Source organism: Acartia tonsa, chromosome 1, assembly GCF_053477335.1.
Source record: "Acartia tonsa isolate MP-2025a chromosome 1, ASM5347733v1, whole genome shotgun sequence".
Classification (NCBI taxonomy): Eukaryota; Metazoa; Arthropoda; class Copepoda; order Calanoida; family Acartiidae; genus Acartia; species Acartia tonsa.
In genome coordinates this window covers 33,523,742-33,550,766 of record NC_137260.1, presented here as the reverse complement: position 1 = coordinate 33,550,766, position 27,025 = coordinate 33,523,742, and the positions used below count along the sequence as shown (strand labels likewise).

Below are 27,025 nucleotides of genomic sequence, written 5' to 3'. Positions count from 1 at the left end.
AGAAAATCTTGTAATTATTTTGATGTAAAATGTGGTAAATAGTGTATATAAGGATTAAGATGCATTTAAGTGAAAATAACACAGAAAATTTGGCAGATTTAGAACAAGAATTAACAGATGCAAACAGTAACGAAACTGATCCAAAGTTTATTGTAGGTGAGCCATTTTATAATATGTATTTTTATGATTTTATATAGTCCTTTTACATCATAAAATAAATATGTACATTCTGCTAGAGTTTGCCTATTTGTGTATTTGTAACTGTGTTACTGTAAAAATAAGTAGTGCTACAAATATCATAGTATAATAAAGACAAACATATAGAACAAGGCATGTTTCATAGCAATCAGTGCAGAAAAAATACAATAGAACAATTTTAAATTTTTTTGATGTTTTTTATTTACATAGTAGCATAAATATTATATTGTTTAGGTTTCGGAGTGCCCCAACCGGATATAGCGTCAACAGATATAGCAATAATAATATTCATGTTTTCTCTCTGGGCTTATTCTATACTTATCACATACAAGTAAGTGACATATTATAGTAGCAAAGCCACTATGAACAATTTTTTAAATATTTGTCAGGAATATGTTAGCAAAGCAGTCATAGACGTCCAAGAGTTGGGGTAAAGTGGTGTTTATCCCCATCAAACTTTAAAACCCCTTATTTTACCGCATATAAGTTTTAAAAAATGATTATATACCCGCGTCAAACCTTGATAGCTCATAATATATAAGGAGGGTTTTTTTCTGTGGTCCATTCACAGGTTAGAGGGGAACTGCAATTTAAATATTGTAAATTAAAGCCAATTCTCTTATGTATACGGTTTCTAGGCTTTGGGGCTCCAGCCTAATTTAAAGTTTTGTTTTTATACATATTTTAAAGAAAACAATATATGTATTCATGGCAAAATAAGGTATGGGCAAAGTATAGAATAACTATGTATAGAACACTTTTTAAGAAATCAGGGCTAGGAATAATTTTTCTATAGAAATTATAATTTTCCACAAGCCTTTACCTTCCCATTAGTAAAAAAGAAAAAGATGCGATGCATCTCTACAATGAATTAAATCAAAGAAAAAAAGAAACATTTAATATCCAATTCAGATTTTTCAAAAATATGTATTATTTACTGATTTGTGTTTTTAATTTACAGGACGATTGAGAATAAAAAATTTTAGTTTTAAAAGATATATGGCATATACAAAGATGTTAGATAAAGTAGTCTTGGGTAGAGATGGATCAATATAACTCTATTTCAAAATATATATTCCAAGTCTTTCCAAAGAAAGCTTTCAGAATGTTGGAAAATTGTTGACTTTGATTTACCTGGTTTATTGATCTATTGGGAATAGTTGAGCGTCTGTAAACTTTTTATCCACACAACCATGCGTACTAGCTACTGGGATAAAAAGTCTAAAATATATTATATAAAGACAAAGCTTCAGGCAAAAATTAAAGACTATGTCAAAATGGCTGGATTTAATCAGCTAGGTTATGTTTCATATATATGTATTGTACATGTTTTAATTTTGGTTGGACATTGTGTTTTTGTTGAAGGACCAAAATCTCACAGGAATAAGTTCAATAGCTTAGTTGTTAATCATAAAGTCGAAACTGATTATTACCAAACAAAAAAATCTACAACAGTAAAAGAAAGATTATATTACCAAATATTCTACAAAATACTTCTAGATTAGCTCCTTAAAAAACTTATTTACTAAGTATATTTGCGATTACTTTTATTTAATGAAATCTTCCAATTTTTAACATTTACAAAACAGCCTGCTTATTTGCATCGAGATCCATGACAGATCTATATAGGAAATAAACGTCTATAAATGAGCTCGAGTCTTCCAATGGTAAAGTGTTTAAAACTCATAGTGCTCCAATAATCCTTATTAAATTCTCATTGACCAAAGCGATAAGACCTTTATCCTATTTGTTTATGGAATGAATTAAGTTTTTCACTTCATGTAGATATTTGAATTACATTGAAGTATTTAATACTTATTTCATAAATAAAAAATATACGTTCATAATAGAGTAAATCTAAGAAAACTGTATTTTTAAAGAATTCGTTTGTGGCGACACTTCCTTTGTGTTAAAATATTAAAACTAAAATTTTAATCATATTAACCCTTTGGTGATGGTAATGTGAAAAAAATATAATTGAAAAAATCTTTTTAAAATCATTTGAATTAATAAATATTTACTTCTTTCTTTTAAATAGTAATGGCGGGGGAGGAAAATTGATTTATTCAGAAATAGATAAATAGATATGTACTTATAAGAAAACTAGCCAATAGCGATATAGTTATATTGAGCCAACTCTAGTATAACCATGCCATCTTCAATTTCTTTTCTGTCTGCCTAGTTTCCCAGGTATTATATCAAATATTCTCTCATGGGGGTGATCACAGTAATTACCTATTACATGAAAATGAATGCCTCCAAAATATTTGTCTGTACTGGGTGCCAACCAAAAGTTGTGTACACTAGTCAACTATTATTTGCAAGTATATCAAATCCTCTCTCATGGAGAAGTCAGGGTCAGTATACCATATCAGATTTTAAATTATTTTGATGGCCAAAAAGTAAAGTTAGGCTCAGGTCAATTAACCATTTCTACCAAATTTTTGCAAATATCTCAATATAATTAAAAGGCAATAAAGTTTATTGATTTTTTATCCATGTTTAACAGTTGAGAATTATTAAATAATATGGATTGTTATTGGTTTATTGTTGTGATAAGAGACCAAACTTCTTGCTCAATTAAGCATAAGAGTACAGACAATGACACTTTATCATTTGCCGCCAGGAATCACAGGGAATAAATATTATGATAAAAAATGATGTGATACCCATTACTAAAGAAAATGTAAAAAGCAAGTATAAAAAAAATAATTTAAGACATTTGAACAGAAGTCCAGTTAATCCTTTTAACTCATCTTCATAAATATGTATTCCTTTTATCTATGTAGGGAAGGTAAATGTCTGCCTATACTGAATCCTGTTTGTCATATATGTAAAAAGATTAGATAAAAATCATAATAGTCGAAAAAGTCATGTTTTATGGGTCAAAAATGTTAATAAAGAATAACAATGTAATCTAATGTTTTGGTAAAGTCAAACTGTCTTTTAGGCCGAGAATTTTTTTTTCTAAATATCAAGAAAGCGCTATTTGATAAGAATTGAGAAAATCTTTATAATACCAAATAAGAATGAACTTGAAAATTGTACTCTTTCATGTATTGACCCTGTAGATGTCATTTATATGCCCTACCAAAGTGTGTCAAACAAACACAATTTTCCTTATTAAAAAGAATGCTGCACTATTTATTTATTTGGTTTCTTTACAAACTTCATTTATTTCAAGAAACTACATTTTTTATGTACAATAGAAATAGTAAAATAAAGGAAGACATTTTATTTTTCAATTTTAACAATTTTTGTTTTGAAAGGCTCCAAACCCCTTGATTTTGCCAGGGGGGTGGGAGGTAGATACACCCTCCTTCTTGACGCAACTGGAATAAATATACAGTTAAGTTACAGGCCTCTTGAATGCGGTCTCTTTTAGACAATTGGACGGTCTTACGGACATATCTTGTGTAGTGATTGGACTACTAAAAAGGCTCATTAAATGTCTATTTTAGTCTGTACACGATAACCATATTAGAATATGTTGAAGAATTATGTAAATACATAATTTTTAAGTCATTACGGGTTTATAGAGTATAATTATATCATAATTTAAAAATAACAACAAACAACAAAGGACATTGAAAAGATTAAAATATGTACCGATATAAAACCGGTTTTGGAAGGATAATATTGATGATAGAACTAAAAGATATATGACATAAAGATTTAATCTAAAAAGCTGTTACTTTTGTGAATGCAGAAAAAGTGTATATTAAACATATAAGAGTCTGAGGAATGTATCTGTAACATAAATCATACACCAAACAAGGAACACAAAATTTATAAAAGGGAAGCTCAACAACTTACACAGTTAGACAACTAGGGCTATTTATGTTAATTTTTCAAGACGTAAAAATATATTTATATAATTGCCTAAAATATAAGTAAATATATTCAATTATAGTTTAAACTGTATGGGAACCGAATAATCTAGAGATAAGGTCGCGTAATTACCGTAATTTAACTTTATTATTGAGGGACATACGACGTATTCTAATTATAGAGTATCCATAACATAAATCATAATATAAAAACATAAGAAGTGTTTTAGCTGACATTGTGTATATTAGTGGGAAACATCATTACACAATATATATTATGATACAAAGTAATAGGATATTTAGGTCTGTCTGTATTTTTAGATCAAAACATGGTATGGGGAGAAAAATCAACCACTTGACGTCATAAAAATTAGGGATTATCCATCTTTTTTTTAGGGGTTTTCTTTTCCACTTCTCCTCTCATCTCCCTCATTTTTATGACGTCTTTTGAGTGACTTTCTCCTACTACAAAACATGTATTTTCTATTTTTAACATAATCATTGTATAGTGATGCTATAATTTAGCTGCACTTGTTTTATCGTTGATTGTCCTTGTTTTTAATGTAATAAAGCAATGCATTAATCTTAATATATTAGTTATTTGTTCTTCCATATTTCTGAAAAGAAAAAGAATAAATAGTGTTTAGTTGGTCTGGGCAATAGATAAACATATTAGAGTAGTATTCTTAATAACAAAGTATATTAGCCAATGCCCTACAGTATTGGCAGGGGGTGGGGATGGGAGGGACAAGAAAAAACAATTATAACCACAAAGTCTGGGCAAAAATAAAAGGAAATGATGACACCCCTGTTGTTAAGCTAGAACAAGATTATCATAATAAGATACAGATGCGAAGTTTTTGTTTAAGTTTTAGTTTGCCTTTATCCAAAAATTAAGAGTCAATAATTATATTCATTGAATATTGATCTGCCTCTTTTTATTTTCATCTAATATAAAAGCTCATTTGTGTTTATAATAAGCATATTGTTATTCATTATGCCATTACTATAAATTTATGATCATGTATATTTACTTATCAAAAGCTCATATTATTTTAATTTACATACAATGTGTGACCTTACAATTTTGGCCACATTACTCTATAAGTATTTAGTTTAGTCCTAAATGTTCTTTACTGATTTAGTTTCCTTATTTCATACATTTCTATGCATTCATCTAAGGTTATTATCATCATGAATGTGCAACAGTTCTTTTAAAATGCTTAGGTGATCTCACTTTGTCAGTGTGTCCCGATTATCTAATGAAAAAAAATCCAAAATTTATGTTTTTTAAAGTTAAAGGACTCTTACTCTTTCTCCGTTTATAAATTATCATAATATTTCCATTAATAATAGTATTTTAGTATAAATAAATAACTAACAATTTTATTTTTTTATCCCAGTCTTTTTTGGACAATATACCCTTGTTGTTAATACATATATCATTATGCATTTGATATTTATTGGCATTATGTATTAATGAATATTCTATACCACATGGATTTTTATAAGTGACGCATCTCTATTAGTGACTATGCTAGTCTGTCTTCCCTACAACCTGTTGTTATGTTATAGTGTCAAGCTTTTTAATTGTTCCATTAGTTTTTTTTCTGTCATGATCAGATGTTCATTGAAATGCAAGGATCTTAAGGATCTAGAAAGTACCTTCCAAAAGCCATCCACAATTAAATATAATTGTGGGTTCTTTTAAGGTTTCTAGAAAATAACTTAAATGTAATAACTATGCTACTTATAAATATAATTGTTTTTCATTTATTACAAAAGGCATACGTATATATATGCATATTATAAATTATCTTTATTATCGAATACTAAAAGCATTGGTATATAGTTCTTTTACATGTAAATTATGTTTATATACATTTACAACTTTAATAGGTCGGTAATTAATATCACTTAAATATTGCATTACCAATAACCATGGATGTAGCGATTAGTAAATAAAACTTTTTGAAAGTTTTCATATATAAAAACATTGTAAAAAAGAAAATTATTTTCTACAATACATAGTTAGAAACAATATGATTTTTTATTTATTTTGGTGGGCAAATTCTAAGCGTACTTATTTCTGACATGCAAAGCATAATAATAATTTATCATGTTTTCATTGTAATTTTTTTTTTTTTTTGCAAATGTTTATATGTTTAAATTTCCAATAGTTTTCTTTCATTCCTTTACTTAATCTTAATCCCATGTTTTGCTAGTTTTATATGTAATTATTAATGAAACAAGGATGATAAAAGCGAAGCTATGAAACGGTAGGACAAACGGACAATATCAATTGAAGTGTTGTCAGATTTGAATAATCAAAATATATAAATGTATAAGAGTCGAAGCAAAATTGTAAGTAAATTTGTTGAAAGACTGCTTGATGCAGGATAATATTTATGGACATACTTACATTTTTAGGACTTGATTATAGAGTTGCTTCGCTTGTAATATAGTACTTTGTTATTCCTGGTAGTGCGAATGGGGCGCTTGTCCAATATTATGGTATGGAGATCGCTCTTCTATGAGTACTACTAAAAATCCTACTTTTACTGCAATACACATAGACATTCTCATCGTCGGTTCGTCAATTTAGAATGCTTTTCCCTCTATTCCCACAAGTATAATACGAATTTGGTTGAGCCCGTGGTAGCTCAACAAAGACCCACACAAGGTATTATATTGCTTTAAACTAAGAATAAATGGCTGGTTATGGTATTCGATCTATATCATATAAGTATATTAAGCACTCAAGAAGGAAGATGGTTTTATAAAGTGTATTTACATTACAAGTGAATAAGTTAAGTATGAAAATATTTACAGGATAAGTGATAATAATCATAAGTAGTGTAGGACAGAAAAATGCCCCAAGTCCAAAGCATTGAATTGTGCTAAGTGTTGGATCTCTAACATAAGACCCAAGCTGAATTCATGCTAAGTACTGAGGGTCCTAAATTTAAACTACAATGTATGCCAAACAACTAAGTCATTACCTTTAAAGCCAGAAGAACTTGATGGTTTGAGAGTCAATAAATAACTGAGATATTTTAAGAAGTGCAAGTTATAACAACAACTATTAATAAGGATCTAAGCCCTTGTCTGTTTAATATAGTGTTTGTATGTTAAATTTGTGACGTAAATCAAACTATGGTTGTAGGCTTACATACTAGCACAAAATGGTTACATGGTTAATTTAACAATAAACATAATGTTTTAATAAGCATATAACAATAATCAATCACATACAGTTTACCATGATTAGGCTAGCGTTACCCATATAAGGTATTATATTGGTAAAGATAGGCTAATAAATACTTAAAAACATATAAAAAGTGCCTTAGGGCTAGCTAGAGTAATTGTGTCTCGTGCCTGAGTTGCGCTCGATAATTACCATGGCATGTCAATCAAATATTCAGATTCAACTTTTATATGGTGTAAAATTTATAGTAAACATAGGTAAGTGGACTAGATGCGAAGCATTTCTGTGAAAGTCTTATTCGTACGTTCAAAGAATTTTGAAATTTGGGGATCGCATCTCCATTCCAGGAATTAGTATACTAAAAATCAGATCAATCCGATAATAAGATCACATAAAAATAGGTTCTTACATATTTTTTTAAATTGTGAAAAATGGACGTACGGACATTCTAGTCATGATTATATAGTTGCTACGCTTTCTAAATTGGACCTAACTACTACATGAATCCCCATGCAAAGTTTTAAATCGATAGGGCAATTCTAACATGTCTAAATTAATTTTAAAAGCTATCCATTACGGACAGACGGAAAGCCCGACTCTAATTATAGAAAAGCTTATAAATTATAAAAAGCATAACATAATTACTAGATAGTTTCAAAATTATAGAAAATGACAAGACTCTAGAAATACAAATAACAATTACCTATAGAGTAGCATCGCTACATAAAATAATTTTAAACTTGACCTATTTTGATCAATTTCTCTTGATAAAACAAGTAACTGGACCAAGTGTCTCAAAAATTATCCATGTGACGTCATAAAAATGAGGGGGATGAGAAGAGAAGTAGGAAAGAAAAAAACAAAAAAGATATGAATAATCCCCCATTTTTATGACGTCACATAGCTGATTTTTTAGACTTATTGTAAAGTTACATAAAAAAATCAAATCTAACATAAATTCAAGCATTAAAAAATGTTTGTATAAATAATAACTAAAAAAAGGCCTTTAAATTCATTCAAATCAGAAAAATATAAATTTAAACATAAAACAAAATAAAGTCAATTACTGCACTTTAAACCTTGTTAACTATTTTTATAAGTTTTTTTTTGTTGTAACATAAATATCAAAATTATTACAAATTTTCATAATTTTGTAAGCACTCTAATTTAGTAATACATTGTTTGTAATTATTCAAAAAGAAACATAAAAACACAAAAAAACATTATATTTATACTTTTGCCAGGAACTTCCATATTAAGAAATTAATGACTACGTTGCATATAAGGTTTTAATTGCTATGTCTTAAAGAGTTTCATTCTGCCTTTGAATAATTGATAATTACCCTAAAGATTACTATAAGTAAAGATATTTTATTTATTCTTCGTGGATAATTCTCCAAAATACAAAAGGATACATAATTTTTTCAGTATGGCCAAGAACCAGATTTATCCCAGCAGTAATGAATCGGATCCGGAGTCATATTTTAAAATAATATTTTTTAAATATTTTTAGAGCTTGGTACAAGATCCTATCAGATCAGGGAGACCCACATTATGGTCTAAATATTTTTAGGTAAATATTACTTATTTTTAGCGAGGCTGCTGTAAAATTATCAATTCACTGTACATAAAAATTGCGAAATAATAATTTCTAAATAACATATAAATTTAACTTTTGAGGATTTTCTATCCATCCATGCAGAATGCGTTTAAAATCCGGGTAAATCCAAGTGCATTAGTAAAGGTGCATATATTTAAAAGAAGGATATCTTTCTTGTACTGTTAGTAAAATCTAATCAATTAGCAATGCCATGTAATTAACGTATATTGCATGTTTCATGGCGGACAATGATGGGGGCAAAATGTTATAATTAAAGGAAAAAGTAAAAATTTATCTATTTTAGGAAAAGCTTACAATTGAATGTTTTAAAGAAAAATTTTAAATAAATGGGAAGTGTTGTTTTTTACTGCAGGATTGGGCTCTAACCCTGCGGGGACAAACCTGACCTAACAAATGAAAACTACTCCCGAACCCTCATTATATTCATTTTTTTAAATAACAAGGATGACAACATCCATAAAAGCGAAGCACTGAAACGATATGACAGACGAACATTAACTTTTGTTGAGTGTCATAACTGAATATACAAAATATGAAAATATAAGGTTTGAAAAAATTATACGTAAATTTGTTGCAAAACTTCTTAAATACAGAATTCTGTTTAAGGACATTATGACATTTTTAATACTTGATTATCGAGATGCTTCGCTCATAATATTGTACCTTATTGTAAGAGGAATCAGTAATCAAAAAATCAGATCAATCGGATGATTTTATCACATAATAAATTGTCATTAAAAAGTAAAAAAAATCAATATGTTTAAAATGGACGTACGGACATTCTGGTAACGATTATAGAGTTGCTACACTTTCTAAATTGTACCTAACTACTACAGGAATCACAATACAAAGTTTGAAATCGATAGGACAATTCTAACATGCCTAAATTAACGAATAAAAGCTATCTATCTCGGACGGACGTACGGACGGACGGACGGACGGACGTACGGACGGACGGACCGACCCTAATTATAGAAAAGCTTTGCTTTTAAAAAGGGAAGGGGGTGGGAGTATCAGTACTTACTCAAACTATTTGCATAATTGATATAATTAAAATAATTATATACCCTATGTCTCAACCATGACACTTTGGTTGAGTATGACTTCCGAATTAGCGGGAAGTTCTCGAGATCTGTTGGCGAACATACAAACCCCCAATACCAGGAACCATCAAGTTTCAACAGCAGGTTTGATTATAGATTTATTGATGAAATTATTTCAAAGTCCTGAAATTACAAAATCAATTAGTTCATACAATGGCTTCTACTTCCTGCATCATGCTCTTGAAGGTAGCAATTGCACTAACCACGTCCACAGGTTTATCCACAGGTTTCATCTTGTTCAGCTTAGTTAAAATCCTCATGAACCGGCGAGTGTTTGATAAAAACATCTGATCGAGAAACGACCATTGTTCATTATGATCTCTAATCGCTGACACTTGCTTGCGTAGTTCCGGGTTGGTTATCACCTTCTCCATACACAACATCAGACTTAACCTCTGGTCAGCAAATCCGTAACCAGAGCATAGATCCCTAAAGACCTGTTTAAAGTTTGGGTAATCCGTGTCAGTACCGTCGAAGGACGGCAGCAAACTGTTGTCCCAGCGCCCATACTGCGGGTTGGAACTCCGAATGTCCACGGCAGACATACTTCTGGAGAGAATGGCAGGTGTCCCACTCTCATCCAAGTTAGATGAACGACGTTCCATCTCTCTAAGCCTTCGGTACATATCACGTACTTCTTGGCGCAACTCCATGGAAATTTTAAGCACTCCCATGTCCATCTTCACCTTCTCAATGACGTCGAGGTTCCTGGCGACAGTGCTTGACCTCGCGTCGTCTGAATCATTGTCAAGCCAGTACAGAATTTTTGTACACTGCTCCAATGACGCATAAACTTTATCTGCAACAGTTTTCTGCTCACTAGCTTCATCCAAATCACGCTTGAACTTGCGCAGCTCACTAGTATCCACGGCAGGTTTTAGACTTTTTATTAGGTCAGATTGGTCCTTGACCTCACTAAAAATGTCACGAATTGATTTTAAATTCACATTTTCACATGAACTAAAACTTTGGCAGGCTTTTAGATTGTCATAAAACACTTTTAACTGTTCGTCAAACACTTCTAGCCTTTCACTGCCAATAGCAATAGCTCGCTCAATTTTCTGCTTTTTGGTTAGTGGCATATTGATTCACTAGGTAATTATTTCACAGAAAAATTGTCAATGTTTTTTGCATCAATACACTATATGCTATTGATCTATTGAAGAATGCTAACGCCTATTCTTCAGATTCTTTGAAGAATGCTAATGCCTATTCTTCAGAACCATTTGAAATTGCTTGTGCAGCTCCTTCAACCATCAGGTTATTTGAAATTCGCTTGTGCAGCTCCTTCAAACTCCATTCATTTGAAATTGTCTCAACCATGACACTTTGGTTGAGTATGACTTCCGAATTAGCGGGAAGTTCTCGAGATCTGTTGGCGAACATACAAACCCCCAATACCAGGAACCATCAAGTTTCAACAGCAGGTTTGATTATAGATTTATTGATGAAATTATTTCAAAGTCCTGAAATTACAAAATCAATTAGTTCATAATTCCAGTTATTTATAACCACGTAATCTTAATTGCTTTTTAAAATCATTTTTCTCTACGGTTAAGAATCTTTGGAAACTTTGGCTTTAAAGGAAAATTATTTGGTTTAATAAATCATTGTTAAATGCAAAATAAAGGCACATAAAAAAAAACTAAAACATATATTAATCATTATTAAGTTTCATGTTTAGCTGGCTAAAGCCTTTTTAAAACTACATATAATCGTCCTATACACCATTCTTCTTAATAAAATTAACAAATTCTACCTGAAGTTCTTATGGTTTCAAATCCCTGGTATACTAGGGTCGTTCACGCACTATGAGACCAATGATAGGCCCAATTTTGTTCTCCGAAATCTTCACACACTCATGTCTCATTCAAAAGTAAGAAACGTGGGCGCATATAAACAATCCATACCGCGTCACTTTATGAAAGGAAAGTCAAAAAAGACGACATTTGCGCTTAATTCTAGGATAATGATAAGGAATTAATTTTGAACTTGATAAACACAAAGCTTCCTCGAAAAGAGGTTAAGACACACCCCCCGTTTGAAAGTCAAATTAACTTCCTTAACGAGATTCAAGGTTTTTTTGCGCTGAGCACTAGCAACATTTCTCACTAAACTCAACTCACCATAATCACATGAGAATGGCCACATCCCGAAAACTGTGACAATTTTTGCTCCTAACTAAATGAAACCCCGTGAAATGCATACACAATATTATACTCCTCACTAGGACTCATAATACCTCACATTTAGGATAGAAGGATGGGGATTGGTTTGTACCATACAACATTCCATGCACATGACACTCACAAGATCACATACACAAATCCTAAAATGGATAATCCTATTAATCATGATGTTGTAAATATAACAACTTATACTAAATAATAATCATTTCATAATCAATAGGTAATAAATCATTATTAATAAATCAATAAGTACCTACGAAATCAGGTTGAAATGTAAACAATAATGGTAAAATAAAACGAAATAAATCTTAGACAAGAAAATTAAGATTTATAGGTACTTAAAATTAAATTTGTTAAGCATCAAAAAGAGTAGTAAGAAAAAATATTTCAAAATCCTTGGGCAGAAAGTTTTTCAAACTTAATGAATAAGAACTGTACTATCTTAATCAACAATAAAACTTTTCAATACTTAAATAATAGCAAAATAATAATAATATTTTTGTTAGAATTTTCATCAAAATTATGAAAAAAAATACCAATTTTTCTTTGTAAAGAATATGAGACTTTAAATATGAATTTTCAATCATTCCTTGATCTGAATAAAATGTTTTACTTGATTGAAATTCATATGCAATTTAAAAAAATCTGCTAAAAAATACTTGATTTTTTCTTAGAATAATATCCAATCACGCAACCTCGACACATTTATTCCTTTTTGGTAAACTTTTCAGGTAAGTTTTATAATGAATTGTACTTTTGAAAAGAAATTAAACTCAATAAAATTAAATTTGAGCATATGAAATAGAATAAAAATTAATCGCATTTCATTTGATTCTTATTTTAGGCATAAAAATAGGCATATGACAAATGTGGCTTTTTTACTAAAAAAAATCTCAATTTCCATAAAATAAGAATCAATTATTAATCATAATTTTTGATAACCGCTTTTATTTTAATATCTGCGATAAAAATGAAGGAAAGGTTAATTTAAAATATGCATAGTTTATCTTAAATTAATTCTGTGATATTCATATAAATAATAATCAATATTTTAATAATATCATACATCGTGTTCATTATTATAAATGCTTATCTCATAGAAAATAGAGTTTACATTTTTAAACATGAACGAAAATATATGTACCTAGGAAAATAATTGCTATAAAATACTTCTCAAGGTTTAAAATTGCCCTGTCCGAAATCGCTAGGTACATATATTACTACGAATCTCTGCTCTCGGAATGAAGAAAAATCTTTACGCGTGGATTATTAGGAATCCTTGCCTCCGGAGTGAACGAAAAACCTTTATTTGCTTACAAAATAAAACAAATATCTTGATTTTTTGCGATAATCTTTTTAAAATAATAATCAGAAATATTTTAAACATTATCATGATAATTTTACATGTTGTGTTCTTTACTTTAATGCATTATCTCATATGAGAATCTGAGAAATAACATTTTTTTAAGCAAACGTGAACCATGAAAAATACCTCGAAAAATAATTTTAAAAAATCTATTTTTCTCAATCTAAAAAAAATCTGCAAAAATCATTTGGTAGTTAATACACACAACTTTTGCTTTTCGAAGTCATACTTAAAGAAACAAAATCTTTTAAAATCTGCTTTAAAAGTCTAAACAATTTTGTAGAATTTTTGTGCTTAAATATGAACAATAAAATTAGTTGAATAATGAATACTTATTCTTTACAGAACCCTTTTAGGTTCCCTTCACAAGCTTAATATATAACTTGTATTATTTTTTCTTTAAAAGATCATTTTCACACATAAATAGTTAATGTTGTAAATTAGATTTGTGGGGTTGGTAGACTTTCAATAACTTTCTGGCGGCAACACCCGCCATATTGCAGGCCCTTTACCCTGTGTCGGGCGGCCAGCTTGGCAGCAGCCAGGTCGATTCTTGATTCACAACAACACCAACCTCATTATCAGAACCGGCTGCAACACAACCAACAGCGTCAACTGCAGAAATATCAGGTTTCTCAATAACAGCATCACAAGCAGAACCAACAGGTTCATCATTAACAGCTACGGCAGACCCAACCGGTTCATTATCAACAGCTACGGCAGTACCATCCGGTTCATTATCAACAGCTACGGCAGTACCAACCGGCTCATTATCAACAGGTACGGCAGTACCAACCGGCTCATTATCAACAGCTACAGCAGTACCAACCGGCTCATTATCAACAGCTACGGCAGTACCAACCGGCTCGTTATCAACAGCTACGGCAGTACCAACCGGTTCATTATCAACAGATACGGCAGTACCAACCGGCTCATTATCAACAGCTACGGCAGTACCAACCGGTTCATTATCAACAGCTACAGCAGTACCAACCGGCTCATTATCAACAGCTACGGCAGTACCAACCGGCTCGTTATCAACAGCTACGGCAGTACCAACCGGTTCATTATCAACAGATACGGCAGTACCAACCGGCTCATTATCAACAGCTACGGCAGTTCCAACCGGTTCATTATCAACAGCTACGGCAGTACCAACCGGCTCATTATCAACAGCTACGGCAGTACCAACCGCAGATTTCTGCTGACCAGCTCCATAGTCAGCACTTGTACAGATAAAACCACTACCAAAAATGGTTCGCCACAACATAGACTGGCCCACTTTCTGGTAGGTTGATGGAAACACGTCAGGATGTGTATTTCCAATGATGATATCTAAGCCTCCACTAATATATGTAAATCTTTCTGGCGGCATCTTAAATATTTCGGCGGCGGTTTCCGGATGGACCGAGCGCATCTCGTTGCCACCTCCGAGGTTAGGCATAACAGCTGCCTCAAATTCTCTCAATTTACCATCCCTGTCCTTCAGATAGAACACCACATTGCGGCAGGATGATTCACTACCGTCAGCAACAGAAATGTTTGTATATCTGCCGGTAGATTTCAGCTTCAACTTGTGGGACATCTTCTCAGATATAAGTGGTAGATTCGCACCAGAATCAAACATGACGGCGGCATGGCAGGCGCCGCCGCCAGGTGCTACAACTGGAACTATTTGCAGCAGGAAGGTACATGTGCTAGGCGCAGAACTTGATTTGTAGACTGTATTCACACTAGCACTAGCCTCATGCAACATACGACTATGATAACCGTCGCAATTATTGGTGCCACAGACACCAAGCTTATCCGATTTATTACAATTGTCAGCAGCATGACCATCACACAGGCAGAGTTCACACAACTTATTCTGCTGGACAACTTTTTTTCGGTCAACAACATCCATCTTCTTAAATGTGGGACAACGGAAAATAGGATGTTTATCCTCGCAATTTTCAATAGGACATGCACTATTCCACTTGGAAGTTTTGTCCTTTCCAGCCCATCCATTCTCATTGTCACTGCGGCCAGACACTTGCGCGGCGGCAGCTCTGTCACGATTTTTCTTGCCGTTGCTAGTGTCATAGGACATATCACCGGCCAACATTGCTCCCCTGGTCCTCTCCAGCAGTTCTACAATCTTCTGGATGTTTGGTTGGTTCATGCTACCTAGCTCCATCATAATTTTCTCTCTCAAATTTTCAGGGCACTTGTCTTTAAAAATATGAATAAGAGTTAGGTGGTTGTAATCCTTAGCTGCAGAACCAACGATGGCTTCTACTTCCTGCATCATGCTCTTGAAGGTAGCAATTGCACTAACCACGTCCACAGGTTTATCCACAGGTTTCATCTTGTTCAGCTTAGTTAAAATCCTCATGAACCGGCGAGTGTTTGATAAAAACATCTGATCGAGAAACGACCATTGTTCATTATGATCTCTAATCGCTGACACTTGCTTGCGTAGTTCCGGGTTGGTTATCACCTTCTCCATACACAACATCAGACTTAACCTCTGGTCAGCAAATCCGTAACCAGAGCATAGATCCTTAAAGACCTGTTTAAAGTTTGGGTAATCCGTGTCAGTACCGTCGAAGGACGGCAGCAAACTGTTGTCCCAGCGCCCATACTGCGGGTTGGAACTCCGAATGTCCACGGCAGACATACTTCTGGAGAGAATGGCAGGTGTCCCACTCTCATCCAAGTTAGATGAACGACGTTCCATCTCTCTAAGCCTTCGGTACATATCACGTACTTCTTGGCGCAACTCCATGGAAATTTTAAGCACTCCCATGTCCATCTTCACCTTCTCAATGACGTCGAGGTTCCTGGCGACAGTGCTTGACCTCGCGTCGTCTGAATCATTGTCAAGCCAGTACAGAATTTTTGTACACTGCTCCAACGACGCATAAACTTTATCTGCAACAGTTTTCTGCTCACTAGCTTCATCCAAATTACGCTTGAACTCGCGCAGCTCACTAGTATCCACGGCAGGTTTTAGACTTTTTATTAGGTCAGATTGGTCCTTGACCTCACTAAAAATGTCACGAATTGATTTTAAATTCACATTTTCACATGAACTAAAACTTTGGCAGGCTTTTAGATTGTCATAAAACACTTTTAACTGTTCGTCAAACACTTCTAGCCTTTCACTGCCAATAGCGATAGCTCGCTCAATTTTCTGCTTTTTGGTTAGTGGCATATTGATTCACTAGGTAATTATTTCACAGAAAAATTGTCAATGTTTTTTGCATCAATACACTATATGCTATTGATCTATTGAAGAATGCTAACGCCTATTCTTCAGATTCTTTGAAGAATGCTAATGCCTATTCTTCAGAACCATTTGAAATTGCTTGTGCAGCTCCTTCAACCATCAGGTTATTTGAAATTCGCTTGTGCAGCTCCTTCAAACTCCATTCATTTGAAATTGTCTCAACCATGACACTTTGGTTGAGTATGACTTCCGAATTAGCGGGAAGTTCTCGAGATCTGTTGGCGAACATACAAACCCCCAATACCAGGAACCATCAAGTTTCAACAGCAGGTTTGATTATAGATTTATTGATGAAATTATTTCAAAGTCCTGAAATTACAAAATCAATTAGTTCATAATTCCAGTTATTTATAACCACGTAATCTTAATTGCTTTTTAAAATCATTTTTCTCTACGGTTAAGAATCTTTGGAAACTTTGGCTTTAAAGGAAAATTATTTGGTTTAATAAATCATTGTTAAATGCAAAATAAAGGCACATAAAAAAAACTAAAACATATATTAATCATTATTAAGTTTCATGTTTAGCTGGCTAAAGCCTTTTTAAAACTACATATAATCGTCCTATACACCATTCTTCTTAATAAAATTAACAAATTCTACCTGAAGTTCTTATTGTTTCAAATCCCTGGTATACTAGGGTCGTTCACGCACTATGAGACCAATGATAGGCCCAATTTTGTTCTCCGAAATCTTCACACACTCATGTCTCATTCAAAAGTAAGAAACGTGGGCGCATATAAACAATCCATACCGCGTCACTTTATGAAAGGAAAGTCAAAAAAGACGACATTTGCGCTTAATTCTAGGATAATGATAAGGAATTAATTTTGAACTTGATAAACACAAAGCTTCCTCGAAAAGAGGTTAAGACACCCTACCCCCTCCAATTTTTACTCGTTTTGGAAATTTTATATTTTTTGATTGTCCATATATTTTTAATACAAATTATTGTAACAATAAAAGCAAGCAGTTGAAAAGGTTTATTTGTTTTACAACTATTTATTTTCTTGATTGCTTTTTTGCTCTTTTCTTTGTTTTACTAAAATAAAAGCAAGCACATTTAAATGTTGTTATTAAAAAAAGTCTATTTTTAGAACAGCACAAACTAAGAATCAAAGACATAATTTAAGAAAGTGTTATAGTTATTTTAAAGAATCTAGACAATATCTAGATAGATCTTCTGTGGCCGCAAGGATTGATAAATTTTAAGAAAAGTTGCATATTTGTGCCATTTGAAAAAAAAAGTTGTGTGAGTGTATGTTATAAATTGTGATTTTGTTATAGTTAAAAATGATTGTTACTTTATAGAAATGTATTACATATTAATGTTCTAAAAATACATTTCTAAACATCTGAATAGGAAAACAAATAAAACTAATGATTACCAATTAATTTGTTTGGGGTAAAATAAAAGCCTTAGTGATTGTAGAATACTACATAATTTAGTTTTTATTACACCATTGAACACATTAGTTTAATATCCTAACAAGTTTTTGAATTTATTCTTAAAATTGAAAATAGGTCTCTATGACAATAATTGTTACTAAATGCCTTCTTAATATAACCAAAATATAAAAATCAAATATAGTTTTAAAATTTGGTTCTAGTTGTTTTAGTTGAACACTGTTGCATTTTTGTAATCCCCTGAAACTCATTAACTGCTATTGAACAAATTATTTGATTTTTATATTGTATATAATATACAAAGTATTGATACAGATAAATAAAATAAAGCCATTATCCCTTATCCCCAAAATGGTGAGGTATTCCTAACATATATTCTAATGCAAATGATTTTCTGCTAAACCTTATAGATGGTAGAAATTTATTCTTTTGTTATACTTATTCATACAAAAAGTAAATGAAAGAAAACATTAAATGTTAACTGTCAATAAAGGTTACCATTTTTTATATCCGTCACTAAACTGTATTGAAGGACAAACTGTGGTTACAGACAAGCTGGTTTTTGATAAAAAAAAAGGAAATAAAAAGAATTAATATATTTGTAATATTTGTAGGAAAATTAATTATGCCATGAAAAGACGGAAAAGTGAGAGAAAGAAGGCGAAGAAAAAGCTTCAAGGTATTTTGACTAAATTCTTTTTTTCGCCAATTAACTCTTATACCTCCCTCAACCCCCTTAAAAATTGAAAGGAGTTAGGTTTCTTAAGGTTTTTAACTCCCAGCAGGCGTATTGAACCCTGGAGGGGATTCTAACAAACTTTTAATAAAGCTGTGAAAGGGGTTGTATGTTGGCGAAAAAAGGATTTTTCTTTATTACTTTATATATATTGTATCTTTTCAGAGATTAATGCAGATATTCCAAGTAAAGAATTTACTCAAGAACATAGACGTCCAAGGGGGGGGGGGGTAAAGGGGTGATTACCCCCCTCCAAATGAATTTGGGGGTGCCGTAGGCAGAAGTAGCTTTAGTTTGTCTGTTATGCTTTCTTTATAATCTATCTACTATCTTCAACTCCAAGGAAAATATCTAAAAAATAGCCAAAGGAATATAGTGTTAGTTTTTCCTTTTCTCTATACATTTTTTATTAATAATATGAGCCCGTAGATAACATTAAATATAATCATAAGTATTTTTCTTTATTTGATTAAATTGTCACAAATAATGTTGAAACTTATCAATAGGATGTTCGAAGAGAAGAGTTCTGAAAAATTTGGCATTAGTTGGGTTTTGAAGGCAGATTTATTTTTTTTATAAAAATGTTGGGAAATAGGTGAAGATAAATGAAAAAAAAAGAGTGGAAGGAGCTTTTGGGAAACTGTAATTAATACATTTTCGATTTCCAAGTTATTGTATTATGATCTTGTTTAACTTATGTTAATGGGATACATTCAATTCTTTCACAGATTAACCCACGAGGTATTTACTTTTTATAAAATTTTACATACAAGACAACTAGGAGAATTTAGATTGAGGGCCAGGTAGGGGGAGAGGGTTTATAGTAACCAATTACATGGGCATAAAAATCAGTTCTATATTTATATTAGCAAAATGTGTCCAAATTGACTAATTTCTCAACTTATTGTAACAAATTAGATACATATATAAAAGTACAAATAATTAAAGCTATGATATGTACACCTCAAAGTTTTGTATATTCCTAAATAGAAGCTGAGTGAGGATTTAAAGACAAACTTGAATTGGTGCATTCAATGAAATTCTAACTATGCATTCCAACCAAACTTATAGGCCTTTATGATAGAATGCCATAAAAATATATTTTAATTTTTACATTCGTAACATACATATGACATACACATTTACAAATAGACTAACAGACTGAGTGAGGGAATTAAAATCCGTACAAAGCTTCATTAGCCAACAAAAAAATTATTTACAGATATGCAAGGACATCCAACTTATTTTAAATATGAAAGGAAATATAGTTGAACCACTCCAAAGCAATGCACACGAATAATTGATTTGTGGTTAGCTAGGCACCTAGAATTAATATTCCAGGGGTTAGGTTACTAGTTACAGAGTAGGTAATAAAATGTTGGATTGATCCAAAGGTGGTGAGGATGGATTTATGTTATGCTATAAATTTTACAAAATAATTATGTTAAAAATTGTAATTTAGTAGCTACATACAAATTACAAGGGTATGGGGCCGGGCAAATGGGAATACTTAATCCAAAGAAGTGGATGTTACCCTAGTTCGGTAATTGTAAAATTGGATAGGTTCAAAGTCAAATTAAATCAACAATTTCTAGAACCCCTAAAATACTTTTTTAGGTCGACTGATTTTTTCTTTATTCAAACCTAACAAGGAACCCCTAACTAATCTCTTTACAGAAACAGTCAGCCTAAAATTCTTATACGTCAACCTTAAATTTCTGTAGGTCAACCTATGTCCTTTTTGAACTAGGCTTTAATCTATTATTATTATTATTAGGTACCAAAGTGTTTCCTTATTTAAAATATAAGTTTAATAGATAATTCATTCGTACCAACTAGTTTAAAGGTAATAATGATATAGTTAGTTAGATTAAAAATACTAAAGTAAAAGAAAGTTAAATTAAATAAAAATTTCTACCATAATTTTCTGACAAATATTTAATTAGTAGGACTGAGAAGTAATAAATCTTTAAGCTTTGCAAACCTATTTGATTGCTTCAACTTCATATTTATCTAGAATCAAGGCAAAGTGTAATATACAATATAATTATTCTAATAAATTTGCTGCTAATATTAAATGTTTATGACAGGGTCTTGGAGTAAAAAATCTTAAATTATATTTTGTTCAATGAGTGTTGATGCAATATCATGATAAACTAGATAGAATGAAAGAAAGTGAAGACAAAAATAAGGTAGATATGAAAAACAAAAGTAAAATAGAAAAACACACTTAAAACAGACCAATTGATTTTTAAAAAAATATAAGAGTTTCAATACTAGTATTAGTTTTTATACTTTTAAAATGGGAAGTCAAAATCCAGTTTTTATATTGATGGTATTTGGATAATTTATACAAGTTTGTTGTTGGATAATAGGAAATATTGCAAAATTATCATCAAAACAAAGTGTTTGCGTCAAAGTCAGCCATAAACTCATACAAAACAGTATTTTTTTCATATTTTCTCATTTGCTCACATTTCAAGATTTAATAGGACACAAACATAGTTTAATACATTTAAATATCCTTTACCCCAGCATTATAAAACAATTGTAAAAAAAACTATTAATTTGTTTATATAGTTTTATACACATTTTTGGAATATTAGCAACTTTTTAAAAGTTTTCAACAACAATGACTAAACATTTGAGCCAGTTTTTAATGACATTCTTTATAGTTTCCATAAATGAACAAAAATTTTACAAATTTTCCGGTATATTAAAATAACAAATGTTCATCTATTTATGTATACTATGTACTCTAAGATTTTGTGAGCTGGTCTGATTGATTCAAGTAAGTTTACCAATAGGTAATTACAATTCAAGTAAGTTTACCAATAGGTAATTACAAACAGAATATTTTTTAGTTTTTTAGAAGGAGTATACAACACCCTTACCAGAAGAAATGGCCCTTTTAAAAAAGGAGTCTAATGAACCATTTTATGCTTTTCTATTAGCTATTATTTTTACAGTAGCTTTATAATAAGATTTGAATAACGACCAAGTGCTAAGCAAGAATATTCTATCCAACTTTTGTCTTATAATAAAGTTTACTTTATCGCACTACATCAAATAAAATAAATTTTTTTTTATATATTTCTAACTATGTTGCAATACTTGGTAAAAAAAGTATTCACTAGGTACTGATTTTATTTTTCTATGTTTTCTGTTACAATCAAAAGATAAAATGGGTTAAATGTCCCAAAGAACAATACACAAGGATAAGACATTATACTAAAGATTATCTTCTTTTAATTTTCATTTGTGAAATTGTGTAATTTGTTGGTTATAATTATTACGGAAAAGAAAGAGTTTTAAATTTATTTAATCACTATGGTCCTCTTTATTCCTGATGTTACCAGACAAAATAGTTAAAACCAATATTATAGGGAAATTTCTGAAGTCTTGTATTGATTTTAAATGAGAATTAGTCATAATCTGTTAAGTTATCTACTATTAACTACGTATATGTTTATATAGTTCACAGTTATGAATTTTCAGCAAATGAAAAAGCGCCATAAAAAGATACTCACACATTTGTATTATTATAGGCACATTATTTACGAAAAAAACATTTTTCTGCATGAGGTCTCAGATTTTGATAAAAACTTCCAGTCCCCTTCATTTAGTCATAAAACTAAGGGCTGGGTGATTTTTAACCTTTTAATCCATTTAAAGTCCGATTTTTCGCGCATTTTCTCACTGTGGTGTTTTCACAATGAAAAAAAGGCATTTTTTCATGATTTTCAAGTTTAAAATTTTTACATAAATTTTCAACTTACAGACATGTTTTATATATCAAATTAATCACCCAGATGGGTACAATATAGAATTTGTCTTTAAAATCAAAAAAATTATGAATTACAGGGTGTCCCAAGAAAAATGTCAAAACAGGTTTTTTAAACTTTTAACACTGTCAGGAAACAAAGTTTGCCCATTTCTTGCCTTGAGAGTGTATATCATCCATTTTACAACACATATGAAGTAAATTTGGCGTGGTAACTCCAAATTTGGACACCTGAGAAATTTTTGAAACACCCTGTAAAAGTGATTTTTGCATCTGTAGAGCTAAAAATTGGTCCAAATTGATTATTTTTTTCAAAGTAGCATACAAAGTATCTAAGTATGTTAGGCCATAGTGTTTTCTGACCAGATTACAATTTTTATATTTTTTGGACACCCTGTATTTTCAAAGAAATGAGAAATTTTTTTTTGTTTTTTTCAATTTTTTTTTCTTTTTTTAAGTTACCTAAAACTGTCATATAGATACAGATTTTGACTAATAACAATAATATTTGCCTATTTTACAAATTTACACACTTTTGGGACACCCTGTGCATGTTTTTAAAAAATGGTGGTTTTTGCCCCTTTTTGGGGGGAAGGAGTCGTTTTAGGGCTAGAGACTATTTCTTCATTTTTGTATAACTTTTCAAGGCACATAATTTGTTATTTATACATCAACCGCCTCCGGCGGACTGTTATGCCGTTATTCACCGCCAAAGACGGAATTTTGACCTTTTTTACCGTTCGCGAGGTTTTAACGGGCATTTTTGGTAAGAAGGCGTTGATTTATCAAAATCACTCTGAAATACTTTTATTTAGGCTATTTTATTTACTAAATTTCATGTGAAGTAAAAATTTTTGTGCATCTAACCGTTTTTCGTCAAGATGGATTTCAATTGTTAAAACAAGTGAATGAAGTGAATATAATATTAATAATTGATATAACATTAGTAATAAAAGAATCATAAATCACGTCCATTTAAAATTCCTTTTGACAAAAATGGGTTGGATATACCTCGAGAAGGGTAAAAAAGGTCAAAATTCCGCCTTTGGCGGTGAATAACGGCAAAACGGTTCGCCGGAGACGGTTGATGTATAAATAACAAATTATGTGCCTTGAAAAGTTATACAAAAATGAAGAAATAGTCTCTGGCCCTAAAACGACTCCTTCCCCCCAAAAAGGGGCAAAAACCACCATTTTTTAAAAACATGCACAGGGTGTCCCAAAAGTGTGTAAATTTGTAAAATAGGCAAATATTATTGTTATTAGTCAAAATCTGTATCTATATGACAGTTTTAGGTAACTTAAAAAAAGAAAAAAAAATTGAAAAAAACAAAAAAAAATTCTCTTTTTTTGAAAATACAGGGTGTCCAAAAAATATAAAAATTGTAATCTGGTCAGAAAACACTATGGCCTAACATACTTAGATACTTTGTATGCTACTTTGAAAAAAATAATCAATTTGGACCAATTTTTAGCTCTACAGACGCAAAAATCACTTTTACAGGGTGTTTCAAAAATTTCTCAGGTGTCCAAATTTGGAGTTACCACGCCAAATTTACTTCATATGTGTTGTAAAATTGATGATATTCACTCTCAAGGCAAGAAATGGGCAAACTTTGTTTCCTGACAGTGTCAAAAGTTTAAAAAACCTGTTTTGACATTTTCTTGGGGCACCCTGTAATTCATGATTTTTGTGATTTTAAAGACAAATTCTATATTGTACCAATCTGGGTGATTAATTTGATATATAAAACATGTCTGTAAGTTGAAAATTAATGTAAAAATTTTAAACTTGAAAATCATGAAAAAATGCCTTTTTTTCATTGTGAAAACACCACAGTGAGAAATGCGCGAAAAATCGGACTTTAAATGGATTAAAAAGGTTAAAAATCACCCAGCCCTTAGTTTTATGACCAAATGAAGGGGACTGGAAGTTTTTATCAAAATTTGAGACCTCATGCAGAAAAATGTTTTTTTCGTAAATAATGTGCCTATATTATTAAGAATTATGTTTAAAAACTGTGTGTTATAATTAAAAGTGTGACAATGACATGTTCAATATTATATTCAATAAATAAGTGTGCTATCATTTCAACCATTTATCTATAAAGCATATTTTTTCCTATAGACTAGACTAGAGGATTCCAATAATTATTTTACTAGTACTGCCGCCAATTTGTCTTATTATCAAAGAATCATAAAAAAAGAGAGTAGACCATAAATTGATGTATGTCCCTATTGAAAATATAAAAGGTTACCTGTTCTAAAAATTAGTTGAAAGGTTAGGACACTATAATAGTTTAAACCAACCAATGAAGATGATATAAGTACCCAAAGTTTCCAGGCAACGAATATGAGAACGTGTTTATAAACTTTGAGTACAATATATTTTATAACTATGTAATTGTTGGTTTATCTTATTTTGGCTGATTTACTATCAAATTCATTATCACTATTGAATTTCAGCATTTTACTTTTATATTTAGTTTATTTTTATAATGCATTTACATATCTATTCTCTGATATTCACTCTAACATTCACGGTTCTAATTAGTTTTTGTGCAGAAGTTATATAACACTCACAAAATTATTAAAGGATTTTATTAAAAGATAAAGAGATAGGATTGTACCAGATTTTGTGTCGATTAGAGTGATAATAAATATCTAAAATTACTGGTAAAGTATAGTTTTTAAAAGGCTTTCTTTTGACCTACTACATAATTTTGGATACGAAAAAATTAAGAGTTAAGAAATATAAGACTTTTAGAATTCAAATTTCCATGAAAAGTTTATTTACAATAAGCTCATATTTTTTTCTTTATATGATCATTTAAAAATAACTTAGAATTATACTTTTGAATATGTAAAGGGCTAGGTCGATTGATTGAAAATAAATATTTTTTCTTTTGTGGAAAGTTTTCAAAAGTTATCTAGTTAGGCATGTATTTTCAATGAAAGTTATAATTAGGTCAGCTATCAATACATCTAACTGGCATATTGTACTTTTTATTAGTTTTAGTCAGTGATTTGACATTTGGCCACAAAAAAAAGAGACATGGCATCATAAAATATTCATTCTTTTTAATTTGGTTTGTTTTTATTTAACTAAAGTTATTGTTTTAGAGGAAAACGAGCTAAGAAGATTTGGTAGACTAAGATCAGACAGCTCTATTATTCCTAATCACTACAGGAATAAATTACACATTATGCAGAAAAATAAATAGTAGAATCGTTTCTGTTATACAGAAAGTTATTATTTAAAATTTTGGTTAACAACGGTTTCATCGGACATGGACAAACTGTCTCAAAAATTCCGAGTGACGTCATTAAAATGAGGGATGAGAGGAGGAGACGTGGGAAAGGAAACCCCTAAAAAAGAGATAGATAATCCTTAATTTTTATGACGTCACACGGCTGATTTTTTGAGACACTTTGTCCATGTCCCAGTTTATCTAAGCTAATGTGATTTTATTACAAATATCAGAGATGGTAAACCTCGGTCCAAAAGTCTGAAAGATGTGCGCGAAACCCGACTCAACTACAAACAAACCAAGATGGGTCTTCCCCGACAAAGTTATTCAGTGCAGTGCAGTGACTCTGCCTACTACTGCACAGCCGCTGCCGGCGGCCCAGGTACTAAGGTGACAGGTAGCAGGGTCAGCCTGGCGGCTACAGGCAGTAAGGTCAGCCTGGCGGCCACAGGAAGCCAGACAAGTCTATTTTCTGGTAGAAGTAGAAGCCCAAGAGAGTTAAGCCACGAACTTTCAGGTATTAACAAGAAGTTGCATGCAACTGATTTTCATTTTCTTTCAAATAGCAATACCATTAAAATAAAGATAATGTGATATATTAATACATAAAGAATACTAACATAAATTTGAAATCTAAAATATTTGATATTTTCAGGAAGTCGGATTCAGCAATCTTCCATTCAAGAGGAGGAGAACGAGGACGATACTCAATCTTGTCAGGGAATACAGGGCAGTCAAATAATAGTTATTTATGCAGACAGCTTTTCGATGGTGTAGAAATGAGAAATTATAAGATTAAAGATCGTTTTGTTTGCTATTTGGGGCCGTAAGCCCGGGCGAACAGAATTTGAATTAAAATTATGATTGTTATATAAGTATTCGTGGAGTGAGGGGAGAAATTCGCTCAAAAAATTAGCATGTGACGTCATATAAAAATGAGGGATTATCCATCTCATTTTTAGGGGTTTTCTTTCCCATTCCTTCTCTCCTTATTACTCATATTTATGACGTCAGAATTTTTTTGAGCGACTTTCTCCACTCACATTCGTGGAAAATTAATTTG

The 27,025-nt window shown here is 31.3% G+C and overlaps 1 protein-coding gene across 1 annotated transcript; it reads left to right on the top strand.

Annotated features, from left to right (window-relative positions):
- LOC145332877 (uncharacterized) lies at nt 1–27,013 on the top strand. The gene is made up of 7 exons (XM_080177973.1): nt 1–156; nt 433–529; nt 8,750–8,809; nt 18,806–18,870; nt 25,835–25,901; nt 26,196–26,479; nt 26,618–27,013. The coding sequence occupies exons 1-7, from the start codon at nt 60–62 to the stop codon at nt 26,737–26,739; spliced, it is 792 nt and encodes a 263-aa protein (XP_080034099.1). The 5' UTR covers nt 1–59; the 3' UTR covers nt 26,740–27,013.
- Nucleotides 27,014–27,025: the final 12 nt, after the last annotated feature.

What these genes read in the sequence shown, in the direction of transcription:
- LOC145332877 (XM_080177973.1), top strand. Translation starts at nt 60, where the DNA reads ATGCATTTAAGTGAAAATAACACAGAAAATTTGGCAGATTTAGAACAA. An exon ending in TGATCCAAAGTTTATTGTAG is followed by an intron (nt 157 to 432) that starts GTGAGCCATTTT and finishes TATATTGTTTAG; the next exon opens with GTTTCGGAGTGCCCCAACCG. An exon ending in GTTAAGCCACGAACTTTCAG is followed by an intron (nt 26,480 to 26,617) that starts GTATTAACAAGA and finishes TGATATTTTCAG; the next exon opens with GAAGTCGGATTCAGCAATCT.